The sequence below is a fragment of the Sus scrofa genome, chromosome 10 (genome assembly GCF_054392235.1).
Source record: "Sus scrofa isolate SSC_HxYL_T2T_F1_AM1 chromosome 10, Sscrofa_HxYL_maternal_Yorkshire_Landrace_v2.0, whole genome shotgun sequence".
Lineage (NCBI taxonomy): Eukaryota > Metazoa > Chordata > Mammalia > Artiodactyla > Suidae > Sus > Sus scrofa.
The window spans coordinates 52696125-52720590 of record NC_139392.1 but is presented as its reverse complement, the minus strand read 5'-3'; the positions used below and the strand labels follow the sequence as shown (position 1 = coordinate 52720590).

General features: G+C 37.9%; 1 protein-coding gene across 3 annotated transcripts in view; it reads left to right on the top strand.

Moving 5' to 3' along the window:
* ERCC6L2 (ERCC excision repair 6 like 2) overlaps positions 1 to 24466 on the top strand; it is a 129145-nt gene that overhangs the window by 81122 nt on the left and 23557 nt on the right. For 2 of the 3 annotated variants that reach the window (XM_021064596.2, XM_003357697.6), the window contains exons 14-17: positions 263 to 415; positions 4805 to 4885; positions 6541 to 7702; positions 13557 to 13723. In XM_021064596.2, the coding sequence (XP_020920255.1) occupies positions 263 to 415; positions 4805 to 4885; positions 6541 to 7702; positions 13557 to 13723 (1563 nt within the window). Of the gene's footprint in view, positions 1 to 262; positions 416 to 4804; positions 4886 to 6540; positions 7703 to 13556; positions 14060 to 15487; positions 18035 to 24466 lie in introns of those variants that run through there. The other variant, XR_014817656.1, reaches the window with a different exon arrangement.

Below are 24466 nucleotides of genomic sequence, written 5' to 3'. Positions count from 1 at the left end.
GAGATATAATCTTGAGTAAGTTTTAGAAAACAGATAAATTAGTAAATGTAAGATTTCTTCTTCAATAAGGCTAGCTAGATTATTATTATTTCATAATGGTGACATCTGCCAGGGAAATTAAAATAAAATTTTCTCCTTACAGAGCTTCTGCCTGCTCCAGCTAAAGTTGTGTATATACAGGGAATGCCAGGAAATTCTGACATTTTGTTGGAACAAACACTGCAAAAATATCTTGTTTTTTTTTTGTCTTTTTCTGTTATAGCAACTTCACTGTGTGGTGGTTGGAAGTGAAAACGCCAAGCGATATTTTGAAGCAGTTCAAGGATCAAAAAAGCATCAAGGAGAGCTTTTTGGGGTCTATAATCTCTTCAAACTAAGGTCCCAAGGGTCTTGTCTTACAAGGGACATTTTGGAGGTATGATATTTTTCTCTGATCTTTTCAATATATTAAACATGGTTTTCTCCCTCAGAAAAATTGCTAGTGTCTTTGCAGAGAAATTTTCTGTTTTCTTCATTAAAAAAAATGTCTTCTGTTTAGGATTTCTGCTTTTAGAGAAGTAGTAAATGAATTATTGTACCTCTAAACTAAGATTTTCCCATGCACAGTTATAAATAATGTATATACACAGATTCAGATATGTGTACAAGATAGTATGACCTCCAAGGCCATTTTCAGATTGGTAAAGAAAAATTTATTACTTTGAAAACAGCTGTTAAAGTCAGGAACTGAAAAAGAGACTTTCCTAAATAAAAATATAAAACGTGTTTTGATTAAAAGTTTCCACATACTCCCTGAGATGCACTCTCATGTCTGCACTCTCATGTCTCATAGAGATTTTTGTTTTGTGTTCCCAATAAAAATTCCACACCAGTATTTCAAACCTTCCAATTGTGTTCATCCTCAGCATACAGATGTTTCTTATTCTTAACAGGATATTTATATCCTTTCAAAATCTTTCCAATTCTTTAATATACCAGAATACTAAGAATATTAACCCATTTTCTAGTTAATATGATATGAATATCATAAAATCCCAGACTATCATCTTTTTCAACCCTTTTTATCATACAATTGAGGAAGCTGAGTCTTGAAAAACTTAAGGCTAGTTCCCTTAACTTCCAGGACTTTGTAGTTAAACCTTCATGTACTTCATTTATTTAATAAGTACCATAAAAACAATTCAAGGAACAATTGGTCCCTGTCCTTAAACAGCTTAGACCATTCTGGTAGAAGGTAGAAAAGAACATTTACATAACAGCAGTAACATATGTTGATAAGCAAGTTCAGTATCAGTTCAGATGTGATCACCAGTGGATGGGGAAGAAAAGGTATATATTTTGTGTTATGTTGTGAATATTACAACTATTATACAATGTCTAATGTAAATATTGCTGAGTTTTTATAGTAACTACTTGATCCTAAATTGAGTGGCCCATTTAAAGTCCCTTTTTCTCTTTTTCTTGTTTTGAATATGCTGTTTCTCTCCTGGACTTGTTCTTTCCCATTCCTCTTCTCTAACCAGTAGCCTTGTTTGTCCTCCAGGCCCCTTCCAATCTTATCTCCATCTCAGAGTACTATCCAACATACCAGCCTCTCAAGTTTCTAATTTGAAATCATTATCTGTAAAATATATTAGTATTATATTTTCCTGTTTTTTGCTATATAGCAAGTAGTTCTCTTTGTTATCAGACATTCCATATGACAAATTATTAAATGGAAAATTCTCTTATTTTCTGGTGGTCCTCCACCGTGATTATTTATTAATGATAGGATCCTCCATGTCTTATATTTTAGTTTCTGGGAAAATATGCTTAGCTTCTTGCTAGGCACATTGTTGGCACTCAGTTATTAAATTTTGAATTAAAATTGCTTCTTATCAACAAAAATTTAGTCAATTCATGCTATGGCTTTGGCTAGATGATGTTTTAAAATATTATTATTCCGGAGCTCCTGTCGTGGTGCAGTGGAAACAAATCCAGCTAGGAACCATGAGGATGCAGGTTCGATCCCTGGCCTTGCTCAGTGGGTTAAGGGTCTGGTGTTGCTACAAGCTGTAGTGTAGGTCACAGACGTGGCTTGGATCTGGCATTGCTGAGGCAGTGGCGTAGGCCAGCAGCTGTAGCTCCGATTAGACCCCTAGCCTGGGAACCTCCATATACCGTGGGTGTGGCCCTAAAAGGACAAAAATAAATAAATAAATAAAACATTATTATTCCAAGTCCTGTATAATGGAAGCATTTATCATAAGTAAAGGAAGTATTTCACTTCCTGTGATACATTTTTAGTTTTTAAAGGTTGTAGAAAAATCCCTTTTGAAGTGGTTTAAGATGTAGAAATTTGAATTCATAGAACAGTTTTAATCTGATGATTTCTGAGCAGTTTAGTTCTATTTTGCAATGGATTTCTATTAATAGTTTCCCTTTAGAGATAGATATTGAGAGCTAATTTCACAAATATTTATTGAGTATATGCTAAATATTCAGTACTATACATCATAGAGCTAGGCATACAGAAATGAGTGAAATAGACACCTAAAGTCCTGCCTACAAAAAATTTACATTCCATTTGGGGAAACAAATAATAAAGAAAAAAATAACTGAAGCATATACATGCTGACAGAGTTTAAAGATAAAAATAGGGCAAGTAAAAAATGAATAGGGTCTGGAGACCTAATTCACAGCATGGTGAATATTGTAACAATGTTATATACCTTAAAATCGCTAAAGGACTAGATCTTCAATGTTACCACCACATAAAAGAAATTATGCTTATGTGATATGTTAGAGGTGTTAGCTAAAGCTATGATGATAATCATATTACAATATAAATGTATCAATTTAACACCTTGTGTACTTTAAATGTATACAGTGTTGTATATAAATTATATCTCTAGAAAAATAGAGCAAGGAAAAGAATAGGGACACTGTCAAGGAAAGAGCACTGTGATTGTATTTTATTTATTTATTTTAACGATTTTTTTTCCATTGTAGTTGGTTTACAGTGTTCTGTCTGTTTCTACTGTACAGCAAAGTGACCCAGTCACACATATACATACATTCTTTTTCTCACATTATCCTCCATCATGTTCCATCCATCCAGGGACAAGATAGAGTTCCCTGTGCTATACAGCAAGATCTCATTGCCTATCCACTCCAAAGCTTTATGATTTTAGATGGAGTAGCCAAGGAAGCACTCACCGCAAGGTTGCATTTGATTTTGATTTTTCGAAAAGGAAGGAAGAGATGTTTTAGACTGAGGAACAAATGCCAAGGCCCTGAGGGAGGAGCATGCCCCATGATTTCACAATGGCAAGGAGGCCAAGGTAGCTGGAGTGGAGTAAGCAAGAGAGCAAAAGAGGGGGCCAGAGAGATGACAGGAAACAAGGTCACGCAGGAACTTTGGCTTTGAAGGAGAACAGAAAGCAATTTGAGTTCTAATCTACACTGTCTAAATATTAAGTAGACCATAAAAGTACAAGAGCAGAAGCAAGAAGCCACGTAGGACGATACTGCAACCATCTAGCCAAGAGATGGTGGTTTGGGCCAGAGGTGTAGTGGTAGATGCCCTGAGAAGTGGCTAGTTTCTGTAGGTATTACTCAAGTGGCACTGACAGGATTTGCTGATGGATCAGATATAGGGTAAAAGGAGTTAAGAATGATTGCAAGGTTTTTAGATTGAGCAACAGAAGTCTGGCCTTGCCATTTATTTTTCACAGAGGGACTCTGACAGCTTGAAGATTTCTGGTGCTGCCAGTTGCAGGTTATAGCCAGGCAGCATCTGTTGAAGAAATAATAGGCAGTACTAGGAAGGAGGCTCCCCACTCCCTTATAGTAATAGCCTCTAGGGATTGAGAGAAAGGATCTCATGGCAATTCAGGCACTCTTAGTCATTCTTTCAAGTTCCGTGAGGGAGATGCTCACTTGTTGCCGTGGATACCAGGTAGTTGGAATTGGTATATTGTGAACATTGGAATATTCGTAAATTGGATATTTGCACCTCTAGTGATGATAATATTATTTCCTCTTGTTCTATCAACAAATAAAGTCTTGAAAAGAGAAGTAAGTTTATATCCTTTTGAAGAAGAATTTAATACGCTAGAATCTAGGCTATTAAATATCTCTGCTAAATGATATAGCAAAAGTTTAAAAGCATACCTACCTAAAAGATGTAGAAAGCCTCTTATATAATTAAGGAGGGTTTTTTTTAGTTTTATATTAAATGGATGTTTTCATTTTGATGTCTACTGCACCAAAAGAATCAATAAACATTTTAATGAATGTAAATGATAAACACACTAGCAATAGAAGCTAGAATATCAAGTTCCCAATACCTGACATTATCTGTGGTGTTTGAAGTGTTGATAGTATATCCTTACAGTTATTGCTTTATTATATAATATTTACATGTATACAATAGCTATATAAGATTATTGTATAGATATGGTCATTATTGATATCACTGCTGGATACACATGTAACATTTTTTTCACTCTCCCTCTCTACTAGGGCTTTTAGTGGAGTTCTCTGAAAAAGTGTTATTGGTTATCTCTCTGAAAAAGTAAGCTTATGATAAGAAATAAGAGGATTTTAGGGCCGAGCAGGTTTCCACTGTGCCTCTCTACTACCTAAAAATTACGAGTATTTTGAAATATGAGTTCCTTAATTAGCAAATGGAAAAATAAATTTGAGTTAAAGCAAGCTGTACTCAGTTTTCTTGTCAGTTTTAGCATACCATTGCTTTTGTCTAGATGGTTGTGTTTACACCATGTTTTCTGCAGTTTTTTTTTTTTTGCATTCTTTGTAGAGAGAAGGCCAGGTGGAAGCGGGCGTCATGACAGCTTCAACATGGTTGAAAGAGGAACCTCCAGTACACAAACCAGAAACTGTAAGTAACCTTTGAATCTGTAGCCTAGAACTACTAGGAAACATATATGTGATAATTTTAGGTTTCTTTTCTTTTTTCTTCATTTTTCAGTGTGTAAAGAAAAAGTCAAGGACACAACGTTAGAGGCCTACTGGTAAAATTAATAATTTAGACAAGCATTTCATATAATAAAAACAAAATCAGGAGCAATCATCAGATGTTTACATCCAAATTGGGATTTTGTCTATACCAGACTATATATCCAAAATTAAATGCACTGTGTAGATTACCAATCTAACCTAAATAAATAATTTGTTTTACTAAACTAGTCAAATGGAAAAATAGCAATCAATGTGTTGAAGATTAAGTCCAAACATCATACTCATTCTCTGACTCAAGCAGATATTTTGAGCCCTTTTTCTTGTGATCTTTTTAGTAGTACGTCATCTCACATACTACAAAATCTGTATTGTCATCATAAATAATTTTTTTTTTTTTCCTTTTTAGGGCAGCACCCGAGGCATATGGAAGTTCCAGGCTAGAGGTAGAATTATCGGAGCTGCAACTGCTGCATGCACCACAGCCACAGCAACACAGGATCTGAGCCACATCTGTGACCTATGCCACGGCTCACTGCAACATCAGATCCCCAACCAACTGAGCAAGGAGGCCAGGGATGAACCCGAATCCTCATGGATACGAGTCGGATTCGTTTCCACTGTGCCACAACAGGAACTCCATGATAAAGTTTTTTTAAAAGTAAAGAATATGCATAGGAGGTTTTTTAAAAACTGATGTTGATATTTTTTTCTTTTTTAGGGATTTAACTATAAATTTATACTAGCCCAATGATAAAATGATATAATGGGCTATATGATAACTGTGTCATGACATTTCATATATATGTGTGTGTATATATATATATATAAAAAACAGTATATTACATAACTATATAGCTGTGATAACTATATGCAATGAAACTAAATTTATACCACCCCTATAAATTTATATCACCCAATATGAGGTATTTTTCTAAATTTATATAAATACATGAATATCAATACCAATATCTTCCACTAAAAAAGTCTCAGTTTCCAGAAACTGAAGAAGGTATTTAGCTCTAATTGATGTGAAAAAATAAAAATTGGATTTAAATTTGTAGCAAATTTTACTTCAAAATAGCTTCAATATTGCCTTCATTTCTGGTTGTTAAGATCCCATCCAATTTATTTTTAATCAAGTAGAACCATTTCCTAGTTGCAAATTTTTTAACTCCTACAAATCTGTTTTGTTTTTAAAGCATAATTGAAAAGTATCTGCTGACTGTAATACGTAATAAGCAATAAGCTGTGTGGTTTTCCCTTTGAGGCCAGAATCATTCCCTGCATCTTAGAAGCTTGACAGCTCTGCTCTGTGTTTTCCTTATAAATAATGTGATCACTTGGTAGTCTAGTTTAAACTTTTATTTATTTGGGAAGTTATTCACCTAGACAAGAGTGTACCACACTGTAATACTAAATCCTTTGTACTTGTTTACTAAATGTTATAATACTTTTAGAAAATACCAAGTGATATACATAAATTATCTGCTCAAATCTAATTCCCTTCCAGTATGACAGATTCGATATCAGTATCTTGACATTTCCTAATATTTCTGTCATTATTTCTTCATATAGGCTAGGAAGCCTGACGGTCCGGAACACAGAGGTCCAGAACAACTTGCAGAACCACTGGCAAAAGAAGCATGTGACTTCTGCAGTGATTTCAGTGAAGATGAATTGGGAAACTCAATAGTAAAGACTGCTAAAAACAAAGCATCCGACTCAAATAAAACGTCAGGTTCTCCTGGACAGCTTACTTTACTCCAGTGTGGTTTCTCCAAATTGTTTGAGACAAAATATAAAGCAGTTGAGGATAGTGATGGAGATACTGCCTCTGACGATGAAAGTTCTGATGAACAGCCCACATGCCTTTCAACAGAAGCGAAAGATGCTGGTTGTCAGAAAAGTCAAGGCTCTCTTGGTATTTCAAAACCTCGGAGATTAGCTAGCCCCCTAAATCCAAGTGAAAAATGTATTTTGGGTAAAAGTGAGAAGATTTTAGAACAGAATGTTTCTTCTGAGTCTGATGATGAGAAAATTTGTAAAAATCCAGCTGACCGCCACTGCATTTTACAGAATATCAGTGACTCAGAAGATAGTGATGTCATCCTTCCCACGCAATATACACCTCAGGAATTCCCTAAGAAGAATATAAGGTTTAAGCTACCTGTGCATGGCTCTGAAGACTCTGAAACAGAAAACCCTGTAAAAGTAAAAAATAATGGTGATGATAGAAGGACCAGTGTCAGAGGAAATGGACTAATTTCAAAACACTCAAATCCTGAGAATCCAGCCCTGAACTCTATCACGAAAAGAAAAGGCAGTAGTGATATTAGTGACGAATCCGATGACATTGAACTTGCCTCCACGTCAAAAGTAAGAAAGCAGAGAGCTACTAGTTCTCTGAGGTTTAAGAGAAAAAAGGAAGATAAAAGGGAACTTTATACTTTTCCGAAAACACTGAGGAAGACAAACCGACTGTGTGCAGCAGATCAAGAGTGTAACTCTCAGGCTATTGATGAGTTTTCATCCTCAGATGACGACTTATCTGTTGGCCATGTCAGTCTCTCTAAACAGAACCACAGACTAAAAACTGTGGAGGACAAAATCAGTTTCTCTTCAAAATTAACTAGCCATAAGAAAAACAACACTTCCATACCAAGAGAACCCATGAAATTTTCAAATGAGAGCACTGTCAGTCAAGAGCAGATGTGTGAATCAATGGATAAGTTTTTAGGTAACAGCAAGCTTTTCGTTACATATTTGTTTTGTGCAGTCAAATAGCTCTGTAAGAGATTCTTGAGTTAGCTATTTAATCAGGATGCTACATGGAGGCACAAGTGAGGAAGTAGGTAGAGGCAGGATAAAGGGAAGACCCCCCCCTCGGTCAAAATAGAGAACTTTGTCATCCACACCAGGACCCCTTCCATGTGGCCCATCTGAACACAACCTGCCCCCTACACTAAGTATTCTAACTTTTTTGCATTTGTATGGTTTTATCAAATGTGTATACATTTGATGCATACACAAATGGCTATCCCTAGACATTAAAATTTAGTCTCACTCAATTAAAAAATGTGTATAGGGAGTTCCATTGTGGCTCAGCAGTAACAAGCTCGACTGATATCCATGAGGATGTGGGTCTGATCCCTGGCCTTGCTAAGTGGGTTAAGGATCCAGAGTAACTGGTGGTATAGGCCAGCGGCTACAGCTCCTATTCAACCTCTAGCCTGGGAACTTTCATATGCTGCAAGTGTGGCCCTAAAAAAAGACACCCCCCCCCCAAAATGTGTGTATAGTTTATTTTAATGTATAGGATTCTTCCTGCATCCCCTTCATTTCTTTAATTTTAAATAATTTATCTGTTGAAGAATCCAGGCCATCTGTAGAGTCCTCCCCAATTTGCATTTTGCTGATTGTGTACTCTTGGTACAGTTGAACATATTTTCTCCCTTTGTATTTCTTGCAGATGAGCAGTTGGCTTCTGACACTAAGGTTTGATCCCTTTGACAAGATAAATTAGTGTTTGACAAAATCTCTCTTTATGATCTTGGCAGCCATTGATGCTTAATGCTTATAACCTTATTCATTCGGATTAGCAAAATGACATTTTCTACTTCTCTTACTCTTTTTCATTTGTTAGGATGCTTCTGTAAGGAGATACTTCCCCTCATCTATTACTTACCCAGTGGTACAGTGCATATAGAGAAGCCAGGGAAAGTAATTAATTTCCTTACCAGCTTTTAGTAGTAAGTTGATTTCCTATCATCCTTAAGAGGATGGCCCATTATTTTCTTAAAACCGTTATGAATTAATTGATTCAGACACATTTAATGAGTCCAAATCCGTGTAGGTTAATGTTATTGAGGCTCAGTTGTCCCTTCTTTGGACAGAGAGAGCCTTTGGGCATGACCATTTTGATTCCTGATATCTTTGACGTGGGTGCTAATCATCTCTGTTTCCCATCTAGTATTACAGGATACTCCAGGATCATTTCATGTATTTTCTGCCTCAGACCTAGATTTAGTCATTTCTCCAAGAAGTCTTTGTTTCTTTTAGTGAAAAAGTGTGTTTCAAGACCACATATATACACACTTGTGTGTATATATGTGTGTGTGTGTGTAAATAGAGAGATAATATATTTTTATATATGATGTTAAAATGCTTAATGAGTTCATATTGACACTTCCGTATGTATATTGATACTTAATTGGGGCTATGGAGCTTTTTTTTTCTCTATCACAATTATGTACTATTTCTTCCCTACTGATAATCCTGATTCTTCAGCATGTAATCAGGGAATGATTTAATTATAATGTCCCATAATTACTCGTGTTTTGTTCATGTAACAGAAAAGTCAAAGAATAAAAATACTGATGCTATCACAGTATGATTCCTGGAAACATTAAAGTTTTGGGGGGTTTTTGCATATGCTTTCCCATTTCTGCCCATTTTTAAAGTGGGTATACCATGTCCTCATTGTCAGAGCACATGAATATTGCATTATACACTCTTCTCTCTTTAGACTTCATTTATTCTTGGTTTGCAGATAACTGTAAATTTAATGCTCCTCATTAGTCCTTATGCCAATATCTCTAGTTGTTTTGGTTTTCTGAGGCTTGTAGTAGATCACTTATTTCTACTAGATCCCAGGAGATACTAATGAGAGTAATATTCCCTGAGACTCTCATCAATAACAGTTTGTGCCCTTTATACTTAAAAAGTCATTTTTACTGGATATAAAACCTTTGACTTACACTTTATTTTCTTTTTTTTTTTTTTTTTTTTGTACCCTATCTTAAGTATTTTAAATATGTAGCCTCATTTTCTTCTGGCATAATATTTTTTTTCCCCTAAATGCCCAAAGCATTTTATTTCCTTTCATTATGTTCCAGTAATTTTACTAGATTATATTTGGGTGTTTGTATGAGTTCAGGCTGCTGTAACAACTTACACTACACTGGGTGGTGTAAACAACATTTATCTCTCATAGTTCTGGGGGCTGGAACTTGAGGCAAGATCATGATTCCAGCATGATTAGTCCTTGACTAGGGCTCTCTTCCCAGCTCGCAGATGGTTGCCTTCTCACTGTGTCCTTACATGGCAGAGAGAAACCATCTCTCCCATGTCTCTTATTATAAGGGCACCAACCCCATTCATTAGGACTTCACCCTCATGACCTAGTTATCTCCCAAAGGCCTGACCTCCAAATACTGTCCCACTGGTAATTAAGTCTTCAATGTATGAGTTTCAAGTCTTTTATCGAATTTTGAAATCAGTTGCAATTTTATTCTGTTTTGTAAGCACATCTTTCTGGCATGTTTTTATTGTAGGGCTATTCTGCTGCTTATTTCTCTTTTCTCTTGGAATTTTTATGAGATATGACCTCTTGCTCCTTTTTATAGAAGTTCTTTTCCCTGAATTTTTAAAAATGAGGCCGCGTTTGGGAAATCTTTTCTAATTTCACAGAGACTCATTCCTCCAATTTTTATATATATATATAAATATATATATATATATATATATATATAGTGATTTATATTTTTTTTCTATTATAGCTGGTTTACAGTGCTCTAGAAATTTTCTACAACTTTTCTATAGTGTTCAAAACTATGGTGGAATTTCCTATCTCTGTCTGTTTCCCTTGCTTTGCTCTAGACCATCTGTTTTCCTCATCCCTGTTCTGCCTTCCTGCTCCTTTTGATTCCATCCCAGAACTTTTTCCTCATTGTGTGGCCCTGGCCTGGGAGCCCTGGGTGGTCAGTTGGGGGAGGTCTTTGGGGCTAGCTTGCCCAGCCGCTCAACACCTGTACCCAGTACTCAGCTTTAGAAAGTGGAAAACCTTCCCAGACCCAGCTGCTGATTTCTAGGCAGCCCTGTTCTCAGACCCATCAGATGCCACCCTGTCCCCTCCTTCTTCCTTCACACAGTCCCTGAGACACCATGCGTGTGGCTGCCTATTAGTGGGTTGTACCTACCTTCTTGTATTTTAGGGCTCACCGGAGTATTTTATCATCTAACTTTGTTGTAAGTATTGTCCTTGGCTTTTGGTTTTACAGTCTAGTTTCTGTGCTGGTGTTCTCGTGTGGAAGATTTAGAGAGTCAAAAACCGCTTCCCTTACCACCATCTGCTGAGAATCTGTTTAGTGATTTTAAGAGTTAGCATTGCTTTCAAAAGTGTCTGACTCATTCCCCAAAAACTACATGAAAGAATCTGATATATAAGCAAGGATATTTTGATGTGGAACCCTTAATAATTGCATTTGACTTGTTTACAAATCAAGCTTTATTTTGTGGTTATTAGTAGTCTCATCTAAAAGTTCATTATGAGGAGTTCCCTTGTAGTTAGCAGGTCAAGGATCGGGTGTTGTCACTGCTGTGGCTTGGGTTGCTGCTGGAGAGCTGATTCAGTCCCCAGCCTGGGAACTTCCACATGCCACAGGTGCAGCCAAGAAAAACAAAAGTTCATTGTGATATATATTTTGATACCCTTGTAACTAAGTACAGATTTCCCCAGCTATCCAAAAGTAGAGCCTTTTTATGTTAACTTTTTGTAAGCAGAAATGATGTAAAGCAAAGAAGCAATTTCCTTAGATCAGGTCTTGTTAAGGGTTGCACAGAATAAATCCAGATAAAGCAAGATGCTCACAGACGGAGTCCAAAGCTACGATGGCTTGATATCGGGATACTGAGTGCTGTTTCTAGGGAAGGATCTTGGTGATGGCTCCTGAACAGCTAGCTGCACAATAAATAGTGCAACACTGTTCTCACCTTTTGCCCTTCTTCAAAAAAGTGGTCTTCTTTGGCTTTCTTCCTGTTAAAACAAAAACAGGTACTAATGCAGGTCTTTTGGAAAAGCTAATTGTCATTAAGCAAACTTTTAAGAAGTGGGGGATACTGGTACTGGACTGTCTTTTGGTTTGTGTGCTACAATTAGATTTTAGGTTTGAGGCATTACTGCATAAACTCTTTAAAAGATCAGCTAAGGTTTGTTTTGTTGTTTTGTTTTTTACTGTATAAAAGGTGGCAATAGGGAGTTCCCGTCATGGCTCAGCGGAAACGAATCTGACTAGCATCCATGCGGATGCAGGTTCAATCCCTAGCCTTGGTCATTGAGTTAAGGATCTGGCATTGCCATGAGCTGTGGTGTAGGTCGAAGACGTAGCTCGGATCTAGTGTTGCTGTGGCTGTGGTGTAGGCCAGTGGCTACAGCTTTGATTTGACCCCTAGCTGGGACCCTCCATATGCCACAGATGCAGCTGCAAAAAGACCCCCCCAAAAAAAAGGTGGCAATAGAATGGACCTGGTGCTCTTTTGAATAATGCATAGCATGTCATCAAAATTAAGAAAAATCTGAGTAGATTTTCTACCAGAAGAATGCTTTTGAAGGTTTTAAACTTTTAAAGGTTTTAAACACACTACCTGGTATTTTGAAATATAAGGAGAATATTATCTTAGTTGCTCTTTTAGTGGTCTGATTGAATAGTATCTTGTTTTCTCATGATTGGCAATTCTGATTGAGAGAGGTTTGAGCTCAAAACAGCACAAGTGTTGAAGGTCATAACTGAGGTTCATTGCCAGAGCTGTTAGGAGATTTTATAGACCTCAGTTCTAGCCTTCTCTTTTATGACTGCAATTTAAAAGTAAATTATAGGTGCCTAGAAGCAAAGTAATAAAAAACATAGCTATTTTTTTAAACTTCTTTCAGATAAAAGCTGTAAGTTAATTTTTTCATTTCCTAAAAACCTCCAAATCTTGACATTGTCTGGGCGTAAGTACAGAAAAAGACAGTATACAAACAGTAAAACTTAACAAAGCCAACCAAACCAAACTCCCTGGTCATAAACCCTATGCTCCTGCTTCATCATTGTAATCGAGTACATGTTTAAAGGAGCAGATGAGACTAGCACTGCTCTTTAATTTAGTAAACAGTTTTTTAAGTCAACAGAGACAACAAATTCATAGAGACAACCTGCCACTGTGACTTTCCTCTTGGCCCAAACCCTCATTTCAGGGTTAAATCTAAAACTTGTTACCTAATCTCAGGAGTGGATTTTTTTTTGCTTTTTTTGTTTTTTCTTTTTTGTTTTTTTGTTTTTTCCTTAGGGCATATGAAAGTTCCCAGGCTAGGAGCCAAATCGGAACTGCACCTGCCAGCATACGCCACAGCCACAGCAACATGGGATCCGAGCCGCCTCTGTGACCTACACCACAGCTCATGGCCATGCTGGATCCCGAGCCACTGAGCGAGGCCAGGGATCAAGTCCATATCCTCATGGATACTAGTTGGGTTTGTTTCCATTGTGCCACTACAGGAACTCCCAGAAGCTCTTATATTAATGAGAGGTAAAAGTCATTTTTAATTTAACCTAGACCAATGTATTTGAACATTTTCTCCTTATTAAAAAAAAAATACTGTGATATTGACATACAGATGAATTTTTTTTTTGAAGATTAAAAATAGAATAAGCATAACCTGTATTGAATGTGCTACTGATCATTTTTAAAGTATACCTTGGACCATGAGACAAAGTATACTTTATCTTGCTTCCTCATGAGACATCACTTAATAAACCTCAATTCCCTCCTAGATGGTGTTCAGGAAGTGGCTTACATTCACTCAAACCAGAATGTGATTGGATCAAGCAAAGCTGAAAATCACATGAGCCGATGGGCAGCACGCGATGTATTTGAATTGAAGCAGTTTTCCCAGCTTCCCGCAAACGTGGCCATTTGCACTTCTAAGGAAGAACGTAGGGTAATGTATCTTTGGATTTTTTTTCTCATTTTCCCAGCAGTTCCTCAATAGGATCTTCTCCCTGTACTCCCTCAAAAGTACCAACAAGACACAAGTGACACACAGATAAGTGTGAAAAACAGAATTTCATTCGGGGCGCTATATTCACCGAAGATGTTTTATACTAAAAGACAAATCTGTATGTAAATGCCTCAAAATGTTGAGTTGCTTAATAATTTCCCTCAGTGAAAGTTTGAGGAATCTGAGGGACTCATGCAGTTAAATCAAAACTGCTTCGCAGAGTTCCTATCATGTCTCAGTGGTGAACGAACCCAGCTAGTAACCATGAGGTTTCAGGTTCAATCCCTGGCCTCGCTCAGTGGGTTAAGGATGCAGCATTGCCATGAGTTGTTGTGTAGGTCACAGAGGCAGCTCAGATCCCGAGTTGCTGTGGCTGTGGCATAGGCTGGCGGCTACAGCTCTGGTTTGACCCTAGCCTGGGAACCTCCATGTGCCGCGGGTATGGTCCTAAAAAGACAAAAAAAGACCAAAAAACAAAAAACAAAAACTGCTTCTCTCACATGGAGAAAGGAAAGTATATCATTAGAGTTCCTCTGAAATTATTCATCTAAAATGAAGACACACCCCAAAACTAACTTCAAATAGAATTTATATTTTTAACAAAAGGGTTTTTATAATGTTAAGAGTAATACTCCTATGAGCTCATCTCATCTAAAATTGCTGTTATATAGAAATAAACCTTATATAGAAGTGGTATTTTATTTACACACTTTTGTCAAAAGCTTTAGAAAAAAGTTTTCTCTTCTTTGGCTTATTATTCTTTCTGAATTCCTCAGAGCTAAGTGTCTGCAGAGTAGTTTTTCTACCACTTTATATACAGAAGTGAAAAATGCCTATGTACATAACAATGCCTCTGTTTCAAGTTAGCGCAACTTTTAATAATTAAAGGGGGAAACGACTCTGAACTGTCAAGCTATCTTTATTTATTTGTGCCTTCTCGTCTAGTCTGACGGAGATTTTGAATGGTCTTAATAAAATCAGAATACACAATGGAATACAGGATGAAGGAAAATATAAATTAAAAAAGAAGTTCAAGAGTGGAAGAAAGTTAGAATGCAGATATATTGGGTATACTGTATTTAACCAAATGTATAGGTATTTTTTTAAATGACAAATTTGATTGTGTTTCCCGGCAGACAAAACCAAGGAAGGAAACCAATGTATTTAGTGTTCTGTCAACTAGTACCTTTGGAAATGTTGAGCAATTTGGGTGGTCAAATGACTGAGGGTCCCACTGGTATGAATGTCTAGAGACCAGGGACGCTAAATGGCGGTTGTTGGGGGCAGGGCCAGGGTTGGGAGATGGGGAAGCATCCCACATGCCAAGAATTGTTTTGCCCGAAATGCTGTGACACCCTGCTGAGAAGCACTGGGCTAAATGGTTGTCCTTAAGGAAAACAACAACAACAACAATGAAACAAAAATGGCTCTTCTAAGGAGGAGCAGATCTTTTCCTAGCACTTAATTTGATGGAAACTTGTCACGCAGAGTTTTGGGGAGGGGGATTTTTTTTGGTTTTTTTTTTTTAATCTTTTTTTTAAGGGCCGCACCTGTGGCATATGGAGGTTCCCAGGCTAGGGGTCAAATATGAGCTGCATCCGCCGGCCTACACCACAGCCACAGCAGTCGGGATCCGAGCCGCGTCTGTGACCTACACCACAGCTCCCGGCATCACCAGATCCCTAACCCACTGAGCGAGGCCAGGGATTGGACCCGCGTCCTCACTGATGCTAGTCTGAGTTGCCAACTGCTGAACCACGATGGGAACTCCATGTCACGTAGAGTTTTAAATGGGCATCACTAGTGAAGAGCCAGTTGTCTTGTGATATCCTTCCTTTAAGGATAATCATAATGTAATAGTAATTATGATACTAATAATAATGTAAAATTGAGCTTTGAAAGGCTGTGCTTTTAGCATTTTTCAATGTAATTCAAAGGCCCGATTCCAAAATGCAACTCACCAAAGCATTCTTTCTTGACCCAAGTGATACTGGGCGGGCTAAATTAAAGGTCCAGGCTCTTGCTCTTTTCAACCTAAAGAATTTAGTTGAGGACTATAAAAGAAAAACACACAGAGGCTGAGGCATAGAGAAAAGCAAAGAAGCCATTTATTAAAATGCAAAAGCACAAGTAAGCACTTGGAGAAGGATGCAGCTCTCTTCGCCAGTGAAGAACACCCCGAGGGGTTTTCTACCTCCCTTGTTATTTTGCTTTAGTTTGGAATATGCACTGACAGAATATTCACTGTCTAGGCAGGGCTATGATTTCACATGTTTACATCAGCTTCCGTTTTTGAACTCCTGTCTCCTGAAGCCATCACACACGCGCTCTAAAAGCCATTTCCCTTGTATTTTCCCTTGCTAGTCAAGCAGCATAGTGTATAGTGGTCATTTGCAGCCTGGGCATTTCTATTGCACATGCTCTGATGTGCTCTCTGGGTGTTCTGATCAGGCTTCCCTATTCAGGTGTCACAAAGTTTAGTCAAAGTTTATGTTCTTGTTGCTGACACTATTCCTCCATTCTTCATGGTCTCACTAAGTATAAATAAGGAGGGAGTTCCTGTTGTGGTGCAGTGGTTAATGAACCTGACTAGGAACCATGAGGTTGCAGGTTCAATCCCTGGCCTTGCTCAGTGGGTTAAGGATTCGGCGTTGCCGTGAACTGTGGTGTAGGTTGCAGACGTGGCTCGGATCCCGTGTTGCTCTGGCTCTGGCATAGGCCAGGGCTACAGCTCCGATTAGACCCCTATCCTGGGAACCTCCATATGCCATGGGAGCAGCCCTGGAAAAGGCAAAAAGACAAAAAAAAAAAAAAAAAGTATCAACAAGGAGATCGTTTTATCTCTTTACCCAACGTCTATGACTGAGGAGGCTGTCCTTGGACCCAGCACTGTCTTTCCTGTCTCATAATTCTGCCACTCTTTTAACATTCTCATTTGATTGAGGAGCACACCAGATCTCAACCAGTACTGTAGATAGCCTTTCCTTGGTAAGAGTGTTTATTATGGAGGATGAAGGGGTGCAAAGTGAGTTCCTTCATCCTTACACTAGCAATATCAGTAATTTTCAACCTTTTTCAGCCCCAGCCTTCTTGAGGTGGACAGCACAGTCTCATCAGAAACTGTCTCTTCACATTGATTTTCAGAGTGAGGTACATTTCTTCCCAGGAAACAAATTGGAATATCCAGCCCCTGTAATTTTAGTATGTCCTTTGAGGCCCTATATCTCCCCCATCACACATAGGTCAACTCTGTAGACCTTTTTGAGGGAATATGAAGAAGTCTGGTGTTTTAATGACTAAATCATGATGGGTATAAAATATTTAAGGGAAGTTTTAAAGCCACTAAGCAAGAAGTCCAATCTTATGCTCCCAATGCTAGCAGGCCATGAATAATCTCTATAAACATACTCATTTCAGTGACTAACTTCTTTTAACTCAATATCTGATACAGTAAAATAATTACAAAATGAGATTCAATTCCTCAGATTTGACCTATACCATTTAATACATCAGGTTAATAATATAGTTGTACTTTGGCCTCTTGAAAACTGTATTACCTACGTACAAAAATCACTTGAGGACGGTCTTATAAACTTACCATCAAAAAAGAAAGGTCTTGTCATGGGAAAATCAGAGTTCAAAATAGATAGTGATCATACATATTTATGACGTTCTTAGTTTTTCACTGACATCCACAACTAAACCTACTGTATTTTTGACACAAAACTGTAAGCCTGAGACCTAGCTCATAATTTCTTCCTTTTAGTTTAATTAGAAATAAATAAGAGAACTCATATAATGAGACTCATCTTTATTTCGTTGAATTCTGTAATCTTCTAGAGACAGCAGGAATTTTGATGGTTATAACATGGACTTTATTCAGAATGTCAGGTGGAATTATCACTCTACCTTATTCTTTCTGTGTGACCATGAAAGACTTGCTTACCTTCTCTGTGCCTCAATTTTCTCGTGCTTAAAAAAAATAATTAGGAGTTCCTGTTGTGGTGCAGTGGAAACAAATCCGACTAGGAACCATGAAGTTGTGGGTTCGATCCCTGGCCTCGCTCAGTAGGTTAAGGATGAGGCGTTGCTGTGAACTGTGGTGTAGGTGGCAGACGCGGCTCGGATCCGGCGTTGCTGTTGCTGTGGCTGCAGTGTAGGCCTGTGGCTACAGCTCTGATTAGACCCCTAACCTGGGAACCTCCATATTCCGTGGGTGTGGCCCTCAAAAGACAAAAAGACAAAAAAAAATAATAATACAAATAATTATACTTCTTACCTCACAAGATTGTTGTGAAGACTAAATGGGGTAATACCATATAAAATGCTCCAAATAGTACCTTACATAAAGTAAGCAGCTAATGAATAATAAATACTGTTATTGCAACCACTGGATAAGACTGATGTCAAGTCTTTAACTCCCCTAGAGGGTAAGGATCAACAAAGACAAATACTCTATAAACAGTTGTTTGTGACCATATTGAACTATGAATAAAAAAATGAATGATACTAGTCCATGTATGGCTTTAGACCTCCTTTAAAAAAAAAAAAAACAGGGAGTTCCCATCGTGGTTCAGTGGTTAACGAATCCAACTAGGAACCATGAGGTTGCAGGTTCGATCCCTGGCCTTGCTCGGTGGGTGAAGGATCTGGTGTTGTGGTGAGCTGTGGTATAGGTCGCAGACGCAGCTCGGATCCCGCATTGCTGTGGCTCTGGTGTAGGCCGGTGGCTACAGCTCTGATTCTACTCATCCAATTCAACCCCTAGCCTGGGAACCTCCATATGCCTCAGGAGTGGCCCAAGAAAAGGCAGTAAGACAAAAAAATAAAAAAGCGAACAAGAATGTTTATTGTAGAATGTTTTTCTTTTCCTTTCTTTCTTTTTTTTATGGTCACACCCCTGGGGCATGGCTATTTCAGGTTAGGGGTCAGTTGAATCTGAGCTGCAGCTACCAGCCTACACCACAGCAACACCGTATCCAAGTCATATCTGTGACCTTTGCAGCAGCTTATAGCAACGCCAGATCCTTACCCCACTGAGCAAGGCCAGGGATAGAACCCACATCGTCACAGAGACATCAGGTCCTTAACCTGCTAAGCCACAATGGGAACTCCATATTTTTCAGATTTTTTTTTAATGTAACTATTAAGTTTTTGCTTATGAAAACAAAATCACTCAGTATTTTATATTACTTTTATTGTATTAGAGTGGAAGTTAATAGTAACTTTTCTCTTTAAAGCTGATAGATTTATTTGCTGCTTAAATTCATCAGTTCAGGTGACTGCTTCTCATTCACCATATCTCCATAGCTGCTGACAGACGTTCAGATGAGTGAGCCAGCACTCTGCCATCCATCTAGTCCTTTGGCATCTCTACACGTAGTACTCCGGGTTCTCCTCATTATAATTCTCCTGGAAACCATAAACTAATAATGTCAAGGAGATAGAGTGATGGTGGTATCATTTTTCTCTGTACTAAAACAATATATAAAGATAATTAAATTAAAAATGTTCGAAGAGACTTTTAAAATAATCTTATCTCATAGATGAGATATTGATGTCATTTCAAAGCCATCTCACGGAATTTCTAGGGAAAAATCATTTATAACCACTGATTTCATTATATCTCATTGATAATACTTCAAAATCTTTCGTGAGTAAATCACTGAAACACAGCATTATCTTTAGAGATATGTATGTCACTCAGTGAGGTTTTGCAGCTTGCAGTGGTGGTGGGTGACCTGGTGAATTTGCCATTTTGGAAAAAATTTTAAGTGGTTATGGGGAGAAAAGAGAATAAACTAAGGTGAAGGGAAATGAAGTGAGATGAAGGCAAAAAGACTCAGCCATAGGGTTAGAGATGTCTACAACCCGGCTTCTGAAGTCTCCAAAAATCCCTAGACCTCCCACCCTCCAGTACAGTATCTTTCATCTGGGGCTCACATCCAGAATCTTTTTGATTACTGAAAATTCTTCTGAGTGCTTCACGTCTGTCATCAAAGTTTTATTAGAGACCTTTGTGTTTGAAAAGATTGTGTGTGTGTGTGTGTGTGTGTGTGTGTGTGCGCGCGCGCGCGCATGCCTGTGTGTGGTCTGTGTGTGTGTGTGTGTCTGCCGCCAGATGCAAATCTGTTGCCTCAATTCCTAAGAAAACAAAACAAATCCCATTTATTTGTATGAAGGCAACACAAGATTAACAGTGACTACAATATGCAAGTATTTTACTTTCCAAGGGATACTATAGTTGGGTCTCAGTGAGAGCCATTAACTAAATTGCAAAGGAATATAGTAAATGGAAAACTTAAAAAAAGAAGGAATGTATGTATACTCTGCAACCATAGATAAAATAGTATGGTCTTTTAGAACTTCTCAGTCATTTTGGTGTAATTATTAGTAACTAAAATGACAAAATCCATGAATCAAATAAAATTCAACTGTCTGCTAAGAAAAGTTCTAAAATAATCTCTTTTTTCCATATTTCTTTTGGTTTCTTACAGTTTAAACTTTTATAAATTAATTTCTGTTTGTAGAACATATGTGATAGATGTCTTAAAACCTCCTTCTCTTACAAGTAATTTTCTAATTACACCTATCAATTGTACAATGCGAATTAAATAAAGTAAGAACTTCCTTTGCCTTAAATTGTGCTTGGCTATTTTAGAGCCATTTCTGAAGACAGCTTAGTTTAAAACATGTCTAATAACAAGAGGGAAAACCTGTAACATTTAGATTTAAGCCTAGACCAAAAGGAAGTGTTTGAAGCATTGGAAGAAACTGACAATGCCTTTATTAGCATTAATTTGTCCTTTTCATATATGGAAGTATGTCAGCAAACTTAAGCTATACCTGGGTGTGATAGGGTTCCTCATTTCTCAATCAGCTGCATGTTTTCAACTTGAAGTTTACTTAAAGTTTTCTGAAAAGAATTGTACAAAGACAGCATTCAATTAAGGATTAATCACTATGGCAACCGAGACTTGGTGACTGAAAGGGGAGGATGTATTCTCCCCTCAGTTTCCTGCCAGCTGTCATAGGCAACCTCTGCTGCCTGAGTCCAAGCCAGAATGTAGACTGGGACCAACTCGAAGACACTATATCTGTATTTTTATAAATGGGTACAAGTATCAGACTGTAAAAGAAGACTTAATCCCCTGAATTGGATGACAGACACTTGGCACTCTTACCAGTGTTTGACAGAGAAATAACGGGTCACTTTGTAGTAAAACCTGGATTAATAGTAAACCCTTCTTTATGTTATTGCAGTGTGGTGTAAATGAGAGAACTAAGCATGCCGTCAGCCTGGGGGCGGGGGCGGGGGTGGCACAGGGGAGAGTGCCTTTTATGTAACCAGTGAAGGTTTAAGCACTCTCCAGAATACTGTAAATACAACATGTTGTCTTAGTAAGAACTTCTCTTTCTTGTATTTGCATTAGATTGGCATTTTGTAGATTACTTAAAGAAAGGATTTCTATGTGCTAGGGTGGATTTGATTGCAGTATGTTGACACAGCTTTTGGAGTCAGCAAGGAGGGATGGACTGTTTACAGTGAGCAGACTTTGGGGAGATAGAGCATTCCATTATCCTATTTTTCAGGATGGTGGATGGCATGATGGCTTAAAGTAATTGTGCACAAATGACTGGTTTATGAAGCAGTACAGTAAGTAAGGTTTATGGTTTCAGCATGTAGGGGAATTAACTCTTACTGAGTGGGATTTTTCCTGGTCTTAGTTTTCTTTCTATAGCTAGATGTTAATTTTATGGTATTTGTATCAGAAATTTACTCTTTTGGGAGTTCCCATGGTGACTCAGTGGTAATGAACCCAGCTAGTATCCATGAGGACGCGGGTTTGATCCCTGCCCTTGCTCAGTGGATTAAGGATCCGGTGTTGCCGTGAGCTGTGATGTAGGTCGCAGACGCGGCTCAGATCCTGTGTTGCTGTGGCCATGGTGTAGGCCGCTGGCTACAGCTCCTATTCAGCCCCTAGCCTAGGAACTTCCACATGCCATGGATGTCCCCCCCCCCAAAAAAAAAAAGCAAAAGCAAAGAAAAAAAAGAAATGTTCAAGTGATTTTAGTAGTGATCAGATTTTTTCAGTTGTTTGCATGTGTGTGTATGTGCGTGTATGAAATTATGTGGCCAGTGTTGGCATAAAAAAGGCTTTTATGCTTCTGTCCTTAGAACTAGGAATCATTCAGAAAGATGGCATGCCGTCTGTGAAGAGCACCTACCTAGTCAGAGGAAGGAGAATCTGTTAACTATAAACACATACACCTATTCCCTTCCTAGCTGGTGGCAATGAGAAGCTGTGACATTCTTCCTCACAGTGATGTTACAGGATTAATGGAGTAATGACACTGATGAGCTGATGTGTACAAAACACATTCAACTCCTTGCAAGAAAGGCATAAATTTTTACTATTGTAATTATAAGTATTGCTTATTAGTAGGGGTGGTGAGTGAAACTCTTTCTGTTATTCTCTGCCATGACCTGTTATTATTTTTGTTGTTAGAAGCACCAGTAATAGAATATGTTAGAATACCATACAAGATATATAGTCCAGTCCTCTAATTTTATAAATGAGGGACCCACTTTGAACTATGCCTGATTTATAAAAAAAAAAATGTATTTGACAGGAATTATAAACTAATTTGACAATGGCCTGAACTGATAAAAATATTCTTTTCTTTTTTTATTAGGAAGTAGCTTGATTCTAATCTCTCCTTCTCATCATTGTTCCAACTGCATAGAAGATTGACATGGCTTCTTTGAACAATTTCTCTGTTTAGAATAGTTGGAAGATTACAAATAGTTTTAAAATAGCATTTCTTCAAATAATGCCTTCTAAGTAACAACATAGAAGCTTAGAGATATAAGGCCTCATTGAACTCTGATTGACTCCACCTAGTGACTTAAAGAATGTTAAGCATTTAACAGCCCTTTTCAAATTATGTCTTATCCCCCTATGAAAACCATGGTATCGATTGGACATGGCCACTTAATGGAACACCTATTGCCTTGTCATCTGAGAATCCTGCCTCTACACGTATGAATTCTGAATTCCTATGGGACGAATAAAGCACAATTATAAGGTTAGAGAATCATAGTATTTCAGAATTTGAAGGGTTCTTAGAAACCGTTTAGTGCAAATACAATATTTTACTGATTTTTTTTTTTCTTTGATGAGAGGTCCAACAGTGGCAGTCAGCTTGAATCCCTGTAGTCTCTTGAGCCTTCTCTCTTCTCTTGTGCTTTTCCCTCAGTTCCTTTGGTTTCTGTTTTGTTTTGGAGGTGTGACTTTCTTCTTCTACTTTACTTTTCCAATATGACACATCAGTCTAATTTTCAAAGATAACTTGCCTGTGAAATTACCCTCGCTTTCACAGTTAAACAAAAAATTCAGATGGACCGAGTGCACCTTTCCCTTTAAAAAATATTTGTTTAGGCAGGTAAAACTATCTGGACTCAAGAAATACAGTAAGACTCTTGGAAGTATCTACTCTGTCAAAGATTTGGCAACGGCATGATTTTTTAACTTTTTTTTTTCTCTTTCTTTATGTTTTTTCTCGACCAGAAGTAACCTTCAGCCTTAGTTTTCTAACCTCTCAGATCTCCAGACCTTTCTACCTTAACAGCATCTACCTCAGATGCCTCAGTCCTTCACAAAGCCTGCCCCAGTCCCTCCTCCCTAAGCTGGAAGAAAGCTGCCCTCCTTCTTACACTTTTAATGCCTCACCTGCTAGTACTTTATGTGGCTTATTGTTCTAACATATGACTTCCAAAAATGTATCACAGTTATGGAAGTATACATCTTTCTCTTCTTTTCTAGTCCTATCTCTGACTCACATTTGATAACTCTAGAGACCTAAAATAGTTATCGTGTGTATAACTGATGCTTTTTGAATAAATTTATGTTTTCACTTGTTGTCAAGTATGATGAACCCCATCACTGTGTTCTGAAAATTTTTAAGTGGTTTAAACTGGCTTTTGTATGAACAACTTTTCCCTGAAAAGTCTTTGGCAATGACTTGACATTTTTCAGAGCTACTACTGAATATATTTAATCAGCCCAGGGAAACAAGCCCTCCTTATCTGAATTAGAAGTATTTTCAGGTTTGCCTGGAAGTCATGGGCTTTGATAAATTTGCTCGGTTGACACCTTATCATCAACCGGCTGATCTTCCACTCCATGTGAACCCAGTTCAAGTTCTACTTCCTCCATAAACCCTCAGTCTTCAGAGATCACTCTATTCCAAGTTCTTTTCACACCCCATTCTCTATGGCAATCATCATTGTAGACATGGCAGACACCATATTATTATTTGCTCTCTTCTCATGTGTGTTACAAGCTGCTTAAGGATCCAGACCATAGCACACGCATCCATAAGTACCAGCACTCACCAACAAACAGCACAGAGTAGAAATTCAGAAAACATTTGTTTTGGGTAATTCAAGGAAGTACTGTAAGAGTTCCCGTCATGACTCGAGTAATGAACCCAACTAGTATCCATGAGGACGCGGGTTCAGTCCCTGGCTTTGCTCACTGGGTTAAGGATCCGGCATTGCCATGAGCTATGGTATAGATGGCGGATGTGGCTTGGATCCAGATTTGCTATGGCCATGGTGTAGGCTGGCAGCTGCAGCTCCAGTTCAACCCCTAGCATGGAAACTTCCATAGGACATGG